Raw genomic sequence first — 20866 nt, 5'->3', positions numbered from 1 at the left:
TCACCGATCAAATTACTGTAATCTTTTGGCGTCACTCACCTCCATTCCAAATCTTCATCCACCGGAATCCCTTTCATAACTCCTTGTACCACCCCGCTCTTGCCCAGTACCTTTGCACTTATCATTTTCTCCAATATTCACAAAGGTCAAAACCTTCTCTGCACCTCATCTTTTGAACTTAACACATTTCCATCTTTCAGTACCTTCACAAAAATATCCATCCATGCATCCAAAATAAATGCTACCCGAATGTGTTATATATATAATACCTCCAACCTGCGGGCGGCGGCACCGAGCAAAGGAGTGTAGCGGAAATACAGATACGCATTCATCTGTCCTACAAAGCTTAAAGAAGAAGAACGAGGGGGGGTCGACTTTGTATGAAGACAACGAAGTGGTAGACTTGGCGGGATAAAACCAGATCATATTCTCGTTTGAAGGTAACTACAAACTCAGTTTTGATGTCCTAAAACAAACGTGGTTTCTCTATACTTTAAAGAAAAAGCTCACACCGATTCTTTTGCATGCGAGCTAAGCTAACAGCTAATGGCTAAAACGGTAATGTACGTACTACAGCGACCGGAGATATGTACGAAAGAGGACGTGAGGTACGATTAAGTATTTGACTGGATATGCTCATTAATCACGGAAAACGATTTTGATTTGCTCTTTTGGGGTTCATATTGCCCCCGCCACTCCAAATTTAGCCGTTAACTGGGGCTTTCGCCTTCTTTGGCGGCGGACTCCATATTGTCTTTTTCACAGTCGCGTCGAACCAGGCATGCAGGGGCGCAAATGCAGTAATTTCCCGCTTGATTTGAACTAACATTTGATGACTAGAGACGGTAATCGCCTTACAAAAGGGTGCTTTTGTCGGTTAGTGCAATTGTGGGGGGCAATATACTGACGAAAACGTGATTTGAACGCTGGTTTATACGCCACAGTGCGTCGTTTTATCGCGTAAACTCTGGTTGTCGTTGCAAGTACGCCGCTTAACGGTTATGAGCGGTATGAAGGATGGCCAAAGATGAAGTTGTCGCGAAGTCAATCAATCCACTTTTATTCGATTTAATAATGAAGCACTTGCTATTTATAATTGAAAATATGGGCATAACACATTCGCAACAACACATTTGTATGTGTTCAAAGTGTATTTCGTAACACTTTACTAAAGGCAAAAATAAAATAACTTGGTTAGTATGCATTAAATGTGGCCCCTTAGGCTGGGTGATATGGCTGAAAAGTATGTCATAATGTAAGTAATTATCAGTCGACATTGATATAACTACTCCCAAAAAGTTATGGATTTTTGCCTTTCAGATGACATTAATGGAAAATATAAAAAGTTCACATTACAGCGATATCATGAAAGTAGGACATTTATTAGAGGGGTACACTCATGTTGTTCACAAGTCGATTTATTGTCGGCTGAGGCATGTCATCCCACTCTTCTTGAAGGCCAGGTGTCGGGTCTTTGAGGTTCCTCTACATGGCGAGTCAGCTGATCCCACAGGTTTTTCAATAGGATTCCATTTGAGGTATACCAGTCTCCAACAGCTGTTCTCTCATGATACAGCCTCGATGAGGTTGAGCATTGTTGTCCATGAAGATGAAATTAGGCCTGTGTTGTTCATGGAGGGGCACAATCAGAATCAGAATCGCCTTTATTGTCATTGTATTACATACAACGAAATTTGGGTGCCACTACTTAATACATTTCGTTAAAAAAAAATAACGGTTTAATTAATACTAGAGCTGTCAGTTTAGCGCGTTATTATCAGCATTAATTTAAATGAATTTTAACGAGATTAAATTTTTTCTCGGGAAATTAACGCGGCACACGTCACAGCGGATGTTGCGTTGCTCTATAAATAAACCAGAAACAAAACAACAAGCGCGCTGTACAGGTCCACGCACATATTTGTTTTGCTAGCCACTCCAGCGCGAGACACCGAAGACGGATACTTAAAGAGTTTTTGAATGGAATGGTTTATTTTTAAAAAGTTGCCAGATAGTTCCACTGACAAGACCAAAGTTACCTAGATGTTTTGCAGTAGTCATCATAGAACGTCGAGTCTGAAATACCACTTAATGGCCAAGCACACTGCTGACTTGAGTATTCCGCCCCCTCGTCTCAGACAGACAGCTATGGATCATTTCAAAGCGAAGAAAATGGATGACACGATGAAGAACAAATTTACTGAAGCCATAGCTAAATTAATGGCTACTGCATACAAGCCTGTCAAATTGTCCACAGCTCGACTCAAGTTGAAATCATTCGCATTGCATCTAAGACTCCACTACAGATTGCCAGCGAGAGCTTCCATTACAAGCTATGAACAGAAATTGTATGAGAAGGCTAAGGTACACCAAGCGGGAGAAGACACTATTTCGGGAGAGAAATAATAGACTAGGTTGATGAGCCTCTGTGAATAAAGAGCAGGCATTCTGTTGAGTTCGATGTATGCCACTGACACGATTGTTACTTCTTTAGAACAATTTTGTGTGGAAGGTTACCGTGTTCCGTGTCCGTATAAATAATGGGGGTGGAGGTTCTCTGTGTTCGTCTGACAGTGACGGTGCGCTGAGGCACGTCGAGAGCAGCAGTGCAGTGGTAGTGACCTAGCGACCACACTGAAAATTAAACTTCTCCAATGTTGTCATCGAACCAGGTGTATTCATCCGAAATAATGTCTACACAAAACCATAACTATAGAGAGACATAGCCTGACTACTGTGTTCAAAGCAAGCTTGAGAAAAACGAAGTATGCAACCATGGCTTAAATCTACTATAGGCGGAGTACTAGTTTACCTTAAATGTTCAGTTTATAATTTTATATTGCTCTGTTTTGATTCCATAAAAAGAGCTGTTAAAGCAGCTGTTGTGTGGCAAAGTATTTTTTTCACTGTTGTTGATGGACAGTGATATTGTGTGAGAGATTATGTGTGAATAACTGCTCCAAGTGAAAAATGTTCATGTAAATTTGAAATTGTTATCTCAGTAAATATTTGCATTTTGCACATAGACTGATTCATGATTCCATGTTGATGAGAGCATTAAAATGGGGGGGGGGAGGGGGAATAGGACAAAAAAATTAAAAAGGACATTCAGAAACGATAAAAGATTGCGTGAGTAATCATGATTAATTTTCAATTAATTTGAGTTAATTATGACAGTTGAATTTTAATTAGATTAGGCGTAGGGAAAAAAAGTACTGTGTTTCCGGGTAACCCGACCGACCGAGAATTTCTACGTCAAAAAAAAACTTTACGGTTGGCGTTTTTTTCAAACAACCCTCTAGATTATTGTGTAGAGGGTTTACATCGGTGCAAACTCTCGTGATATTATAGTTGAGCGCGTGCGTCGTTTGCCCTGTCGTCTGTCAACAACATTGAAACATGGCGGCGGCCACGATCTGCGACGACAGTTTAAACCGCGTTTTCTGTGTTACAGTTGCATGCTACCACCGTAATGTTAAGAAAATGTTATCAATTGATGTATCAAAAAAAATCTGTGAACTATTTGATAAACACCATGGGCCGAGTAAACACAGAGGTCGGAGGAGGGCGGAGGCGGCGGCGGCGCGCTCCGGCCCCCCCGAGTCCGTAGCCTGGGAGTAAACTAAATAGGTGGCGGCGCCGGCCGCGGAGCGGCGGGTTCAATGTCTTCTTGTTTTATGGTTATTTTGTTTACATTTTTGATGGGAAAAAAAAGATAAAAAAATAAAGTAAACTTTGTCCGACCTACCGACCCTATGTGGAAATTTCATGTTACCAGAAACACACCATCTTTTTTGTTTGGCCTTAAATATTTTAATCGTTTGACAGCTCTAATAAATACAAAACTCAGTAATAATACACTGTTAATATTACTCACTGGATTAATAATGTTATCTGGGTAATTTGAGTTTGTCACTGTACCATTCACAAAGTGTAGGGCAGTTCTGTCCCGGGTCGATGCACGTGCCTACACTGTAACACCAAAACCTCGTACGGTGTCAACACTGGCTGATGCGAAGTGCTCTCTTTGATGTCTCCAACATCGTTGGCAACCATCATTTCAACGTGAATGGACTTTCATTAGAGAACAGCACTGAGGCCTACTGGTCCCTCGTCAAGTGTAAAATGCTCTTTGACCCATGCAAGTCGATGATGCCTGTGTCCGGTGGTGTGGTCAGGTAATCTTGTGGATTGTCTTGCTCGCACACTGATGTAAAAGTTTTCCATTGGTCTGACTTGACACTTGGGTGCCTCTCACCTCCCTTAAACGTGCCTGGAGTTGAGTGGCATTCATCAACCAGTGTCTCGGGGCATTATTCACAATGTCACGGTCATAAGCATGGGATATGGCCAAACCCAGGTTTCCTGAAACATGTCCTCTCATACAATTGTTTGTCATCTCTTTCAGACATTGGTCAAATTGATTGGAACCACCATCCTCAACTCCCAGATTGCTCCAAGGTATTTACGAGGCTGTTCGCTGAACAGTTTTACCTCCTACAATAATATTTTGCCTGCCAATTGAAGCTTTCAATTTTCTTTGGATGAAACAATTTGCGTCGGGCCATCAACATCTTTCAAATGCAGATGTTTGCATTATGGCAAGACACTTAAGGAGCCTTTTGGTTTCGGTATTTTTCAAAACTATTTTATTTCTCCAAAATAATGATTCCTCAAAGACATTTGCATTTGATTTACCATTGGTGAGGAGGGCTTGCCAAAGGAGAACAAGGAAGCATCCATTAATGTGTCGATTATGCCGTCTCAGATCTTGATTTTTACAGCATTCAAATACTTGATGTCGTTTTGGTCAGTAAGAGTTGATACATTTTCACATGGGCTCATCAGACTGAACAGGCGATGAATGGTGTGCCGTTATTTTTGTTTTCTTCTCATATTGGGATGTGCCTTTGCCAAGACCAACGTTCTCTCATTGTGTAGGGGGTTCTTGTTCTTGAGGTTAAGAATGGCGCTGAATGAACTAGTTTGCCCAGTGACTAAAGAATGCATAAATGCAAGAAGGCATGCTCTCCTGCTTTTCCTGTTTTTTCCCCATTTGACTGGTTTATTTTCATACCCTAGAAGTGTCTTTCATACAATTATTTATTATGGCTTTACTACGTTAGCATGGGGTAGTGATGGACTTTGGCGTGTTCCTACTTGCGTAGCTGCCATATATCTCAGTCATAAACCAAAGGACACTCTCTACTCAACTGTTTTATAATATTAGACCAGTCCCCCCCCCCCCCCTCCCTCCAGGAAGAAGAAAACATCTCACCCCCCTCCCCACGCGACTAGTATAATTTGTCTATAAAATTGTTATAAGTACAAAATTACACACAATCAATAAATAATAATGCATTCAAACTGATCACCAACGTTAACTCAGGAGCACAATATTAAAAAAACTTTAACCTGCAATACAAAAATGTATAAAATAATGTGTGGTGATTTTGTTTTTAAATCAAAGATGATGTCTGGATTAATGGCTACAAATGAGCACGTTTTGCAATGCACAGCTTTTCGAAGCGAGGTTTGACTCTCGGCTCCTGCTCAATGTGTAGCCGGGGCCTGTATTTCAGTTTACTAAAGTAGCAGTCACAAAGCGGCATGATTGTTGGCAATATTCGGCATGGTTTCGCCGAGAAAAAAAAACAAGGGGCTTATCAGCGGATAGGGGTGCAATGTCTTTAAGTGACGCCTTAATTTATTTGGCTTCATGCTGTCCGCTACCAACATTTTTAGACACAGTAAGCACACTGATCTTTCCGCATCTGCCACGTTCGTCAGTGAAGCCAAGCGCTACATACGCCTCGTCATATTTCCTCCCTTCGAATGCTCCCTGCGCAAACTCTGACAATGAGAACGCCACTGCCCCCTAACTTAGTAGAGGTGCAACTGCACTTTTTTCAAGGGCAGTAAAAAAAAAATCTAAATAAAAAAACATGTTCTGTGAGGTCAAACGCGCCCCCCTCGACAGAGCTTCGCCCCCCAACGGGGCACGCCCCACTATTTGAGAAGCACTGTATTAGACTGAGGCCTCACACATTTTTAATTGGGACGACATGGATCCAGATCTCCGTTTTGCCACCAGTGCGAAATGCCCCCCCCCCACCCCCCCCCCCCTCACAAATTGCTGTGGGGAACCTTGTTGGTGAACTTGTGCGGCCACCAATAAAACCAACGAAAACAACCCCAGCCGTTTCATTGTCCCAATCGTTTGTTGCATCAAATTCCATCCATGGATACCAATATACAAATCGTGTTTTTTAATGGAATGTGCCCGGCCGCTATTTGCTCAAGAATTTCCGAATCGCTGACAAGTTTCTTGCGCCGTTTGAATTTCCCCATTTCCAATACGCTCCGTCTTTGCTCCGTTTACAATTTTTCATCCTACAGAGAAATTTTAATCTCTTCTGTCACCCCATTGACATGTTTCAGGATCGTGGATGCTTGTATCCATCCGCTCAATACTAAACATTTCCGAGCATTTCCGAACATACGAGGAACGAATCCGCAAAACCTTGGGATCAAGTCATGTCTCGCCGAAGAAGCCGGAGTCCATCGCCGGTGCAGTTCTCACGCACCTGTAGCAGTACCGATCCCCGGGAAATGGAGCGAAGGATTTTTGTTGGGAATTTGCCGACATCCGACATGGATAAGAAGGATTTGGAAACTCTTTTCAGTCCATATGGAAAGATACTTGGTCAGTAAATACTATATCATGAGCAACAAAATTCACAAGAATTCTAGATAATTGTCTTATCTAATTTGCAGCTTTTATTTACCTTTGACTTCTAAGCATGTAACCCTGTAACTTTATCACATCGGTGCTTGACTAAGTGGGTAGGTATCCACTACAGTATTTCTTTGTACCACCTAAAATGTCCCTTTTTCAGGCGTTTCCCTGTTACGTGGATATGGATTTGTACAATTTGAGCGTGTAGAGGAAGCTGAAGCTGCAAAGCTGGCCCAAAAGGGTCGAATTTATAAAGGTTATAAAATAGGTAAGCCTTGACTGCACCAAGTATGACGATACTTCTTATGCATAAGCTGTGTGACAAGCAGAATTAAAAAAAAAGATGCTACTAAATTAAATAACTGGACTAAATACAAATTATCTTCTGTTTTGGGTGATCAAAGTTGGCTTTATGAAGTCAAATACAGCACTCGGATGTAATAGATTATGACATCATTCCTTCCCATGTTTTTTGCCTTCTCTGCATGGAAACTTGTTGAAGACATTTTGAATGATCAGCATACACACTAAATAAACATATTTGTACAATTAGTTTAATTTCCCACAATTGTCTTTGCATTTACTTCGGAATGGCCTTAATGCGTCGTCGAAATCTGCCACGCCACCAGCTTGTCGACGGAAAAGAATTTTCTCCTCGTCATTTCAACTCCTTGCGCTGCATTTTTGACTTCTCGTCCAATAAGGAACCCCAAGTTTGGAGTAATGGAGCGCATTTTCATTTTGGACCGTGGGAATTTCTTTAACGCGGCCAATTTCCGTCCGTTCTGCGCATTATCTGATTGACTTGCCATTGTTTTTTTTTTTTTTGTTCAACGTTTGGATTGATTTATTTTCAGATGTAAATATGGCAGTGGAGCGACGGTCCGCTAAACCTCATTCCCAGCAGAGCCCTCCACGCAGGTAAAGTAACACAAATTCGGTGGGAAGACCTACCATCGCCTCCAAAGCAGCCGGTCAAAAACCAACAACTTAAACGAGATTTTAAACCTTCAATGGTTATGGCTGATGGACATATGTAAGCTGGTGCAAGCCAGTATTTTGGAAGTTATTTCCATTATTTCACAAACAGGAATTTCAACAAGTAAAATAATAAACCGTATAAGGGAATGTCAATATTTGTCTTCATATTCACATCTTTTTAGCCTCTCATTTTGTTCTGACTGCTCCATTTACAGTTTTTAATGAGGGATGTTATCTATCATAGATCTGTCGAATAATGCATAGTTCAGAATTAAAGTGAGACAAAATAGAGTGGGTAATTTCTTGATGTCAGCAGCTACGAGGTGGTACATTGACGCTTGGGCAAAACCCCTCCAGGCAGCATTCTGCTCCGTACTGCATTTTTTTGTCAAAACAGGTGTGAAGAACATTAAGAGATTTTTCCCATCCTTATGAGACAAAAAAACGATGAGGATTGACCCTTACTTCTATACTTTCTGGCCTCTTCCTGTATCAACTGAGCGCTTGCGTCCTAACCTTTTGTACAGATTTTCTTCAATCGGTGTGGAAAATGTCAACAGGTCAAGCAAGGCGAAAAGGTACTTCATTTCAAACATGAAAGAAAGCGCTGTCCGAAATAAATCTGACTCCACATTTCCCAACCATCATCATGATGTGACGACAGGTATTAAAAAAGCCGCTAGCATAAAACAGCAGTAAACTTTAGTGGTGGCCTGCAATTTTTCATAAAAGTTGGTCAGGTGTATCCAGTGGAAAGTGTGTTTAAGGTTGCATCAAGACACCTTTCCAAAATATTTTAAGAACCCTCCCCAAAGTAACTCTGGATCATTTTTGGTCAAATAGCAAAGGAAACCTGAAAGGGGGGCGGGGGGAATCCGAAGAAATCCCTGTGCAGTCCTCCAAGCTGCCCCGAAATCGTGGTGTTTTGCTCCTAAAATTTGAGACTGTACAACTAAAATGTTGTCAATATATTGTAATTACCATTCTTGGAATATTTATTTGTTGCTGACAAACTTCTACTCTTCCCCCCTACCGCCCATTAATTAGTAATACTGTAGAGAGAAAATTAGTGGAGTTAATATTTACCTTGTCAGTCAACTTTCAGTTTGTGCCACCAAATTTTCTCCTTATGCACCCCAAATTTCAGGTGAAGGGCCACTGTTGGTCCGGAGCCCTGCAGTGAGTCAAGAAAAAATCTCAGATAATTGTTTTCAGCCAACCACTAAAATTGGTTTCGACTACAGTCTCTGAGCGTGACAAGTTGCTCATTTTCTGTGAATAAAATTTCTACTGCCTTCAGTAATGAACTGGTCTCTTGACAGGTTGCGCTGTGTTAAAATAAACTTATTATCCATCATGTGACCTGCCATACAATATGCCGGCATGAAATAAATTTCTCTCCATCTGCTGCATCCAGCAATTTGCATACAACTGCAGCGGGTTCTCGGTTACAACAGTCCTGACGTTCGACATTTTGCGGTTCCGAACGGCGTGTACCGTACGAATACGCGTTGACATGGCACGCCATGTCGTGCAACACACTCACCGCTGTGTTCATCACTTTGCATCGTGTTTTGTTTGTTTCGTACATATGGACTTGTTAATGAATTTTGGTTATGTGGCGGCCCTGTGAACAAAACTCTGTAAGAGAATCTCCTGTATATGCTACAAACATGGTATCAAGTATTGATGTTATTCTGCTTAACCCTGGGTTTATTTTTGGTCTTCTGTACTTGCACGAGCATCCGCGTGATGGCTCAGACTTGGTGACCACTTTTGAATCCGCTTTTTAAGAAGCAAATATTGAACACATTTTGGTAGATCCCAACACCTATTCAGAAGTAAAATTAAAGATGCAGTGCCAAGAAATTCAGTTTTGATCCTGTGCCAGTTTTTTATCTCAAAGTGAGCTTCGACAAAATCATTTAAAGCAGAGGTCCCCAACCTTTTTTGCCCCACGGACCGGTTTCGTGTCAGACAATATTTTCAGGGACCGGGGACAACAATATAATATGATATGACCTGCGTGAAAAGTGAGGTATTTTCGAAACATAATAAACACGAATCATGACACGAGGAACGTCCTATCTGGCTGCAACGTTCTCTGGTATGTACGTATGGTAACGTTTAAATGTGCCTTCAAAATAAGATGCGTCGCAAATAAAAAGTGCATGCAAAATACGACTCGCCATCGCCGCTTATTATGCAGGGATGGCAATTTTCCGCGGAAACGCGGAAATCCGCAGTTTTTCTTAAATTGATCATTTTTGTGAATAGTCTAAATCCGTTGAGAAAATTTTATGGGGGGGTCAGGTACCTTATTGTCGAGTTTTCACGAGCTCTCCCGATCATTCTTTCAATCTTCCGATTGTAAACAGCCCTGCGATTGGACATGTATGATGTCTTACTTGTTGTGATTGGTCGCCCCGTACAGACCACGCCCCTTTCTGCATTTTTCATCACTAGCCATTGCCATCCCTGATTGTGCGGTAGGCTTGGTGCGTGTGAATCTCCCATTGGGATAAAGCCGTATTTGAAATAGGACTCCTGATACTGTCTATTCATTGTAATTAATTAATTGTCTCTATTGAAAGTCGTAGGCTCCTCTTCTGTCTCCTGGCTGGGCATTTTTACCCTTCCCGAAAAAACTTTTCAACGACGTTTGTTTTTTTATCAATTTGCTAGCTCCTGGGTTTCATTTCACGTGACAGAGAAGCGCGCATTCACCTGCGTCAAGTGTGACATACTGTAGACTGATATAATAGAGAATCTGATAATTTTTCAAAATAAAACAACCGATTCTGAAATGAATAAAATGGTAGAAATGTTATTTATTCTTTCTGTGCGGCCTGGCTCCAAATGGCCCGGCGGTTGGGGGACCCTGATCTAAAGAGTTTCCACAGCTTGCTTATGACACATCTGTCAGAATTTCCCAGACTGGTATCACAACAGGTACATTTTCGTGCACTCCTGGACGGCTACTTCCGGGATCTTGCGCAGATCTGTCGTACTCGTTTTGAAATCGTACCCTCAATGACCCCTTGAAGTTTGGCGAAAGGGAGAAAATCACATGGACCCAGGTCAGGTGAGTGGGGAGGTTGCTCAAGGACAGCGTTTTTCTTCAGCCGGAAACTGAGGATGCTTGTTGTTCTGCCTCACCTCTGGTCTCTTGCCGCGCGCCGAACAAAACCAACGCCGCAGGATCTCGTTTTACTGGGATATCATCTGGCACACATCGAGGGAAAGCTTGTAGTCTGGAGATTGGGTTTTAACTTTTGTAACACCAATCATGGAAGCTCTCACACGCCTCATCCACTTTGATGCGTAGCGGTCATTTATCACGCGAGCAGACTGCATATTTTACCCCAGCCTCAATTTTGACAACCGTTTCCGCCCATTGGGACCTTGTAGGAATTATTTCAGGAAGTATAACGTTCTAGGGCAATTTTCATTTATTCCTCACATTACGATTGAGGAATTATTTTATTTGCCTTTCTGAATGTGTGACTGCTTATTTACAGCATGGTGTGACTTTTGGGGAAATGACACTGAAATATCCTGAATGAACTAGAATTAAAAGGTGGATTTTTGTTTTTAGCCCTGGTTTTAAGATCATTTGGAACAAAGACTTGTTGAAAGAAACTGCATTTATTTGGCCCAGATGTACATTTCAACTATTCGTTGTCATATTAAAGCTTGTATTTGAGGCATCCATGATATTGTAAAAGAAGCTACAGAATGTACCATCTCACTACTTACGCCTTCTTACTCAGGCCCTATGGCGGTTACGGGGACAGCAAGGATCCCCGACCTCGGTCCCGCTCACCAGTGTTTCCCCGTGATAACCGAGATCGCGATGCACGTGAACCTCGAGATCGTGATTCTCGTGACGGGAGGGACCCTGTTAGAGATTCCGGCCGAGAGCAAAGAACAGGAAGCCATCCTCGCGACCATGAGTACCGCTACCGCGGTTCGGAGAACCGAGACAAGGACCTGAGAGGCGGGCCGAGAGATCCCGGCTACAAGTAAAGTCTGCATTGCACAGTCTGGAACCAACCACATAAAAGACTTTTGTACTGAATCCCTCTTAAATGTTTTGATACAGCAGAGAGGAATATGACCGTTACTACCGTGGTGGAAATCCCGCAGATGACTACTTTGCCAGAAGGAAGGATGACCCATACAGGGACCAGTACAAAGACCCATGGAATGGGAGGCGTGAGGCTGAAGGTATGTCATCCCTGTGTTTCAAGTGATGGGACATTTCCAAACTCCATTGAGGCTACCATGTATTCCTTGTTTTAATCCACCAAAGCCAATTGTGCGCTTTAGCTGCTATTTGGGAGGTTACAGGCACAATATGCCCAAAAAGAAAAGCAGCACTCACTTAAATGTCCGACAAGCAAACGTTAATTCTTATTGAGCATATTTCTTCTTGTATGGACCAATGAGTCAATTGGGCAGGAAAAAAATCTGAAATAATGGATTTGACTGTTCAGTATTATAAATGTACCTGCTCTTACTCTGGAGGTCCCAATTTTCAATTGAATGCATCTTTTTTTTTTTTTTTTTTTTTTTTTTTTTTTTTGGTACACTTGTTTTCACGACACAAGTGAAACTAATTTCGACCACTAACGCCACAAGAGCCATTCACAATAGAGGTAAAGAATACATACCATGAACAAATACAAAACAGTACACATTAGTATATAGTGGGTCTCCGCCCACTCTTCTCCTGTTGGTTTAAACGTGGGTCATGTTGGCATTTCTCCACTGGCCACTGTTGGCAATTAGTTTGCTTCGGGAATGAGCGCCATTTCTCTCATGTACCATAATTTGAGTACATTTAATTGTCTAGACTTAAGGTCAATGCACCCACTGTAAAGTACATCTTATCAATTGGCGTTTCAATGACATCAGGCTTCCATTGACTGCGTACTTGAGTGCTGTGCTCATGAGGTCTTGCGATGAAGCGAGAGAACTGTTTATTTATATTTAATAAACAGGTGTTTGTGGAAACTCCAGAAGTCATAGCTCCTTTGGCTGTCCGGTGGCACATATCCAGGGCTGGTTTCTTCCTCGGCTCACACCACCACATGTTAGTTTGTGCCACTTCAGAGCAAAGGTTTTATTTTTTTTAAATAACTTTAACCATACACAGTAAATCCAGCCACACATGCGTGCCAGATAAATTGCGTATTGCGTACTGAGAGCGAGTTGACTTCACATGGTGCTTTTTGAACCTAAAAAGATGCTGAATGCTAGCCTCTTTGTCGTCAACAACAGAAGACCGTGCCCGTCTCGAGGAGCGGCGGCGTAATGAGCTCTATCGACAGTACTATGAAGAACTGCAGCGCCGCCACGACACCGAACGCCCTGTTGACTGCTCTGTGATCGTCGTCAACAAGGCACAGAAGTAAGGCGGCGCTCTCTTCCTCTGAAAACATCAATTCCAAGTCAAGAAGTTCAAGCACTAGTCTTTTCGTGTTTTTTCAATTCGTGTGTGCGTGGGTTTGTTTAACCCACAGCAGGGAGTATGCTGAGACGGTCGGGCGCAAAGTCCATGACTTGGGCATGGTAGTGGACCTGATCTTCCTCAACACCGAGGTGTCCCTGACTCAGGCGCTGGAGGATGTGGGCCGCGCTCGCACTCCGTTTGCCATCATCATTACCCAGCAGCATCAGGTGCACCGATCCTGCACGGTCAACATCCTGTTTGGCACGCCTCAAGGTAACTTAACTATGCTATATTTAGTAATATGCACTCTACACAAATTTCAATGCAGAACCGACTTTATATGCGTTATCTAGAATCCAGAGATTCATGACTATCCCATCATAGTGTGCAAAGATGTGCTCAGGTACCACTGAACTGTTTTCTTTTTTTGTTTTGTTTTTATAAATGGCTAATACAGTAAGTGTTTTTCAAATAATAATCAACATAATTTTGACTTTCCTACTGAGTCAGTGTAATTTATTTATAGACCGTGGTATGTTTCAACTTGCATACAAATATGAGTTCTCACCATCGCAGGAATGGAAGTTTGAAATACACACGCAGAACCAATGTATTTCCAATTTCAAGTTGGAAGCCCAAAGCACTTTTTCCCTTCACAAGATGGGCAATTGCAATTGAAAAATATTATGGTAAATTTCCCAATTTATCCCATTGAGCGCATTCACAAGAACCACCTTTCACTTGTACCCGTTTCATACTCAAACAGCCTTGCTCCACAATTAGTGGTCTCTTCTCAATTACACTTTTTTGGGGCTGACTGGTTCCAATGGAACAACTTTTCAAAAACTCTAATGGAGTAGTTCTAAAATGCTGTTCGAGTGGGGCCATGACATCCCTGTCATCTTATTGGCTGTCAAATGTCACGTTCAGCAATGCAACGGGTAACTCCACTGCACACTCCCATTCACTGGTTTTAAGTGAGCGAGACAGAGCTGACCGCCGGCCATCGCCAAATGATAAAAATACACTTTAAACAGTATGCACAGTTGTTTTACAACAATACGTATTACCGTATTTACAATTTTATATGCCTCATGTCTCAATGGATGAAATCATAAATGAGAGCTTCAGCAGTTACCCGGCCTGACAGTCATGGCCCCTGGCCTCGGGGGACTGGGTGCTGGGGAGGGGTAGTCTTGGGGCATCTGCAGCAGGGCTTTGGACCCCAAAGAGGTGATGACTAGGACCATGCAATATCTTGTATATCTTTTTGCCAGATATCAATACAATAATAGGCATATCAATCCGATAATTATATTACCATGGGTTCTGTATTTATTGTATTTTTTTGAATGAAAAAACAAAACAAAACGACAATCAAAAGGATGCGGAAAGTGTAATTTTATGTTTTCTTAGAATGCAACATTAACATCAGCATTAACGGTCACAACAAATTTACTGCAACAGTGCTGTGATAAGAGACAATTTTATGCTACAACAGAACTGTTTGTTGTGTTTGCGTGCGCGAGTTACTGCATGTTGTGTGTTATGTACCAATTTGTCCATTCGCATCCCTAGTAAGCATAACAGGTTTAGAAGATTCTTAGATGACATTCATCTTGTCTATGGTTAATTTAAGGACTGGGTTTCTTTTTTTTCAGGGAGTAAAAAGAATAACTCTTACCTGACTGACAGTTTCGGCTGTTGCTTTATTAGCGTGTTGTGTGGCTTGGCAAAAAAAGTTAACCACTCAACCCCCACAGGTGGCTTAGTATGTTTTACATGGCGATGTGATGTGGACTTTTCAGCTTGAATCGAATTTTGATGCTCCCCATTGTATGACTTTTTTTTAAGTCCCAGAAAGATAATGGCAGTCAACAAAGACTTGTGTTGCTGCAGAAATAGGATGTGGGCGATAATCTTGAATAATATATTGAAATAGGAGATCTTGTTGATGAAGTGCTGCCTCCATGAGTGAAATTACAATCCATTTTACTGTCTTGATGGGAGCTGACAGAGTACTCAACAAGTAGCACCGTACCCCAAAACTCAATCCCTCGTCTCCAATTTATGGTAGCAGTTTACTTTTTGAAATACCCATCTGGACGATTGAGCATTCTCTCATTTGCACGAGACAGGACCACGCCATGAATCCCGGCAGATTCCAGCGAGGAAAGAAAGTGAGGCTGTGAAGTGTGACTTTTTTTTTTTGTATCCTTCTGGTATTTTTTCGATAAGCATATCAGACATGGTATTTAAACGCCTCATAATTGTTTTAAATTGCTGGGAGGAGAAAAAAAAAAGCACGGCTGTCTTAACCGTTCACAGAGCACCGGAACATGCCGATGCAGGACGCCATGATGCTGATCGGCCACAATTATGACGCCTACAAGATGGAAACCCGCGAGAAGGATCGCGAGGAGATCGCCCGCAAGGCTGCCAAAATGGCCGACGATGTGCTGCTCCGTGAGCCCGACCGCGAGAGCCACCCCGTCTCCGTGCTAACATCCATCACGCTGCTCACAGAGAACAGGTAAGAAAACATTGCAAACTCAGCTGAGTCGCCTGTTGTGCTGATTCCCAACCACTCTGCGAAACATTGAGGGATTATCAAGTGTGTCGCTAGAAATTTCACTTCATTGATGGAAAAATTATTAAATAAAATGTACTCTACCCCTCCTAGGAACAAATTGTTACAAAAGGCTGGTTGTCCCTTAAATTGTTGGTAAATTTAGAAAATTATTTTTCGATTAATATGTACGCGTCAACACCCTCTATATTTTCAGAGGGCTGTTGGTAGCTGCATTGGGAGAGAAGCAGAAGCGTACTTGAACTTTGGCTGCCAATAAAACATCATCTCTCTGTTCAGTTTCTCAATCTGAATCTTGCATGCAGACTGCAATAAACACTGAATGAATTAAACTTAACACCACCATCCAGAGTCCACCAGATGGTGCCAAAGAGGTAGCACAAAAAAGCTGCAAAATGTGATGGTTCACAGGTCTTCTTTTTTTGGGGGGGCGGGGGGTGTTTTTGTATGGTGATCTGTCTTGAGGTTTGTTTTCACAAATCTTAAGTATGGGTTTACCGCGGGTCAATAATTGTTGTCACACTTGGGTTTGTTGTCGCTTGGTAGGTTTTTGACGCCTGAGGAACTGGATGGTCTGATTGTGTACCTCACTGACAAACGGGCGCGGCTGACACGAAATCCAGCGGACCTTCACACAGGTACAACACATCATTCTTCATGCCGTCAAAATGGACAATGGGGTCACGCTAACATGCTAACCTTTCTCTCTGGACAGCTGTGGCTCTTTCCGCCACTGCTGAGGTTCAACCCTCGGCCACAGGGCTGCCTGTGGTGAGTGCGATGGGTGTGGCACCGGCGGCGGTATTAGCTCCTGGGTTTTCTGCCCGCCCGGTGCCACAACCGGCCGGACACATGGCACCACACTCTGGCCTCATAGCGCCCCAGCCTGGCCTCATGGCACCACAGCAGTCTGGCCACATGGCGGTTCAGTCCAACCCCATGGCGGTTCAGTCCAACCCCATGGCAGTTCAGTCCAACCCTATGACGGTTCAATCCAATCCCATGGCTGTTCAGACCAACCCCATGGCCGTGCAGTCCAGCCCCATGGCGGCGCAATCGGGCCACATGGCACCACTGTCGACTCCTCTCAGCAACCCCAACCAGGAGCTCCAGGCCAAGATCCTCAGTCTTTTCAAAAACAACTCAAGCTTGCAGGGAAGCGCTTCAGGCTCCTCCTCTACTACCGCCGTCCAGTCCCAGGACTACAGTTCGGTGCGCCCCGGTGGGGCGGCGGCTCAGGGCTACGGCGCCCCCATGGGGCGCAACGCCTCTGCCGCCGCCTCTGCAGGTGGTCTGAGAGCCGCCAACTCTACCGGTGGTATCAATTTTGATAACCCGAGTGTCCAGAAAGCTCTGGACACTCTCATCCAGAGTGGACCGGCTCTCAACCACCTGATGAACTCCGGCGCCCTGCCAACTCAACAACAGCAGCAGCAGCCACAACAACAACAGCAGCAGCCACAACAACAACAAATGCAACACCAGTCCCAATTGCACCTCCAACAACAACAACAACAACAACAGCAGCAGCGACCAGCAGCCAACATGGGCCAGATGACACAAATGTACCCTCGACATTACTGAGTAATAGGAAACGTTATAGACATGTTTTGTAAATGATTTTAACCTTTTGTTGTTGTTTTTTTTTCTTTTTTACAACTTTGTGAAAATTTACATCCCATGCTTGTGAGGTCAATGTTCTGTTGGTTTTAGGACAATTCTGCGGTCTTCTCCCAGCATGTGAATGTTTCAGTTCAAAGACTGCTCTTTCTCCTTTTTATGTATTCATTCAAAAAATGTCACCACACAACTGCTGTAATAAAATGGTATTGGTTTATTGCATTTTGTGCTGACAAATCTATAAAATAGAATGAGTATCATAGCCAGAAGCCATAGAGAGAGAAGCATTTGAAATGTAAGATAAAACTACTCTTTCCTCTTTGTTTTTTTAAATGTACCATGAAACACAATAGAGATTACATGTTGACTTTTTTCCAATTTTTTCAAACCTTTGAATATTTAACTTGCACTAACACAGAAAATAAACATTTCCACACTCACTGTATTTAATTTATTTACATGTAGCCCAACCTCTCACCCCCACCAGCCCCCTCCACCCCAGCACATGTGCAAAACACACCTCACCCCACGAAACCGAAAGGAACAGTACAGCTTTACCACACAATGACCGGTTCTCAATGGCAAAAGTCTTTCGTCGCAGTGACTTGTGTGTTTGCCAATACATAATAACCTGCACTACATTTCAGGCATCCATATAGTGTTTCCCACAACTCCAGTGAATTAAAAACAAGGTCGGCATTATTGGCATGTACCAAAGCTGCCAACAAATATAAAAAACAATATTCAGAAAGTTAGCATTAATGCTCTTTGCATTTTTTTTTACCCATATGGCAAAGCTGAGTGATATTAAGCTTAGCATACCTTTGAGCTTTTAGTGTTAACAAAATGTTGATCCTATCTCGATCAGTGGGGTCATCTCAATAAATTGATAAATTTCAGTAGTTCTATTCAAAAGTCAAATGACGTCAGAGAAATATCTACGCACTTTGTATTCTTAAATAATTGTTACAGCTTGGAGCTTCTCAAGAAATGACCTACGTTTTGGAAATAAAACATTTTGTAGAGAAAGAAAACAGGGATTGGCTGTTTGAAACCTATTTAAATGAATGATCTAGCATCCGAGTTTAACTTCTTGAAATGAGTTTCTGAAAATATCTCCACACGATTCTCAACTGTTCAAATCATAAAAGTGGCTTTTCAAGCTACTTTGGCTCTTTATTCAACTTTTGGTTGCATTTTTTTTCACCCCCAAAAATATTTGCATCTAATTCACTGGAGCACATATTTGCACAATGTCATGTTTTATATGTATATACAGGTATATATTTATATGAATGTATACATAGTTAACAAATATACTTTGGTAGTTATTTTCTCCAGACAATACATGAAAAATAGAATCTTGTACTCTACTATAGTAATATTCGTCATTTGGAAACACTTCTAAAAGAATAGCGAGGGGACGTGGGAAATACATAGTCGTCGTGTGACCGGAAAATGGAAAAAAAAACACTCGAGAGCATTAATACTCAAATATATTATTGTCATGTTCATACATGCATGCACACAATGTTTACACTGTGACTGGAGAGCGGCTTTGCTCGCAGCACTTGGGCAGCTGCAATTTATTCTTTTTTTTTTTTTTTTGTAATGTACTTTAGTGATGAGATTGGGGGTGACCTCCTTGCCACAATGTGTGTTGTTTTTGTGGTGTTTTTCTCCTCTACCTGCTCACTCATATTTAATCAGAGCCCTTGACATCCATTTAAGGACGGAGACTTGAGGAATGATCACCGGCAGCCTTTTTGTCTCATGCTACAGTTTGTTGCTTGGGGTGGAATCGTGGGAGATGTCGGGCAGGGCAGGGTATGTATGTGTGTGTGTGTGTGTGTGAGTGTAGAAGCTGGTTCCCAAATGAACTGTTGTTTTGGTGGTGTCCAAGCAGAGCCGCTCCCAGTGTTGGAAGCGCGAGTTTTGTATTCTTTGATCACTTTTGGGAATGATACTGCAGTCACATTTAAAATACAGAGCTGGACAGGATGAGGAGCAGAAGGAAGAGGAGGGAGGCAGGAGTAGGATGAAGGGCTTTGTGGGATGATTGATGAGCATTTTTGAGCACGACAAGCTCAATAAGTTAGGAAATCTTGTATTTTGGCATGAAAGAGAGAAAAATGGCCAGAACATGCAAGATTTTTTCAAACTAACTCAAAATAAATTTGCCAAAATGAGCAGGTAGTACAAGCAGCTTGGTACCAAGCAGTTTTTGTGGGGGATGGTGTAGGATGAACGGCGGCTGATGGCGAGACAGTCCAATTAAAAACATTTTAATCACCACATCGTGTTTTTATTCTCCAAAAGTAAAGAAATGTATTTGTCACTTAACAAACAAAATAATTGTTTGGGGACACGTGCTTTTGATTGGACAACAACGACATGCATCGCAAACTGAGAAAACATATCCAAAATGAACTAAAAACACATTTCATGAGTTTTATCCAAAATGTTGACAAAAATAATTTTCCTGATTAAATGTGGAGATGCATGCTTTTCTTCGGACAGTAACACTCTCAGGCAGGATGTCCAAAGTCAGTCCTCAAGGGCCGATGTCCTACCTGCTTTCCAGCTCTCTTAGGAGCAATACACCTGATTCAAATAATCAGGGTCGTTCTAATGCCGCTTCAGAGCTGGCTGATGAGCTGATCACCTGAATCAGGTGTGTTGCAAGGCATAGGCAGGACAGCGGCACTCCAGGCCCGGAGCTGGACATGCCTGCTCTAAGGTGTCAAGGCAATGGCGTTTTGTCCAATCAAAAGGATTTATGTTGCATGTTCCCCATAACGCCACCCCCCAGAAATGTTGGTGCTTTTGTGTTTTAGCTCATAAAAGTGAAGATACAGCACATACAATTTTCCAAATGAAAAGCACAGAATGCACTCAAAATACAGTTTTTTTTAAAATCCCAAACACAACAACAAAGTATTTGATCAAAAGACAAAACAGGTTTCCCAATGAAAAGCTTGTTTAACCAAAGTTTGTTCTAAAATTTTTACCCAACACCCCCCAAAGCAAGTCTTGCTTTCTGGATACAAAACTCCAAATTTGGAGTCCGAGAGATAGAAAAAGACAATATTTGGACATATCATCTTACCTCAAAAATGATGTTTTTTTTAAAAAAGATTTTTATCTGAAGACCCAACAAAGAAAGCAATTTTCTCTTTTGAGGGAGAGAAGACATTTGGAGATGCATGCTTTTCATTGGTCAGCAAAAAGAAATGGTTTGACAGATGAACATTTGCTGTATATATTTTTTCAACCTTAACTAAACTGAAAAATATTATTTTGCATTTTAATAAGAAAACAAAAGATGCTTTTTGCTGGACAGCGGCGTTCACATCTGCACTGCACTCTGGCACCACGAAAGGTGATGACAGTGCCCAAGGTGAGCGCTTTGGATGCGGCTGACTGACAATTTGGACGAAAATAAGCAAACGCAGTAGAGCTTGGATAGAAATAAAAA

The 20866-nt window shown here is 42.1% G+C and overlaps 1 protein-coding gene across 2 annotated transcripts; it reads left to right on the top strand.

Moving 5' to 3' along the window:
- Positions 1 to 359: 359 nt before the first annotated feature.
- Positions 360 to 20866, top strand: ncoa5 (nuclear receptor coactivator 5). Of its 2 annotated transcripts, XM_052075119.1 has the most exons (12): positions 366 to 440; positions 4409 to 4461; positions 6442 to 6706; positions 6900 to 7007; positions 7597 to 7660; positions 11494 to 11745; positions 11826 to 11950; positions 13007 to 13136; positions 13249 to 13451; positions 15507 to 15711; positions 16315 to 16406; positions 16484 to 20866. In XM_052075119.1, exons 3-12 carry the CDS (start codon positions 6538 to 6540, stop codon positions 17350 to 17352), a joined length of 2217 nt encoding a protein of 738 aa, XP_051931079.1. In that variant the 5' UTR covers positions 366 to 440; positions 4409 to 4461; positions 6442 to 6537; the 3' UTR covers positions 17353 to 20866. The 2 variants fall into 2 exon arrangements, with proteins under 2 accessions (XP_051931080.1, XP_051931079.1); XM_052075120.1 differs by lacking the exons at positions 6442 to 6706; positions 6900 to 7007 and having other exon boundaries at positions 360 to 440.

Source organism: Hippocampus zosterae, chromosome 9, assembly GCF_025434085.1.
Source record: "Hippocampus zosterae strain Florida chromosome 9, ASM2543408v3, whole genome shotgun sequence".
Lineage (NCBI taxonomy): Eukaryota > Metazoa > Chordata > Actinopteri > Syngnathiformes > Syngnathidae > Hippocampus > Hippocampus zosterae.
The sequence above is the reverse complement of the archived record's forward strand: the minus strand, read 5'-3'. Positions and strand labels throughout refer to the sequence as shown.

Excerpts from the sequence above, each read along its gene's own strand:
- ncoa5 (XM_052075119.1), top strand. The coding sequence starts at position 6,538 with ATGTCTCGCCGAAGAAGCCGGAGTCCATCGCCGGTGCAGTTCTCACGC. Across the intron at positions 15,712-16,314 it reads ACGCTGCTCACAGAGAACAG|GTTTTTGACGCCTGAGGAAC; the intron begins GTAAGAAAACAT and ends GTCGCTTGGTAG. Across the intron at positions 16,407-16,483 it reads TCCAGCGGACCTTCACACAG|CTGTGGCTCTTTCCGCCACT; the intron begins GTACAACACATC and ends CTCTCTGGACAG.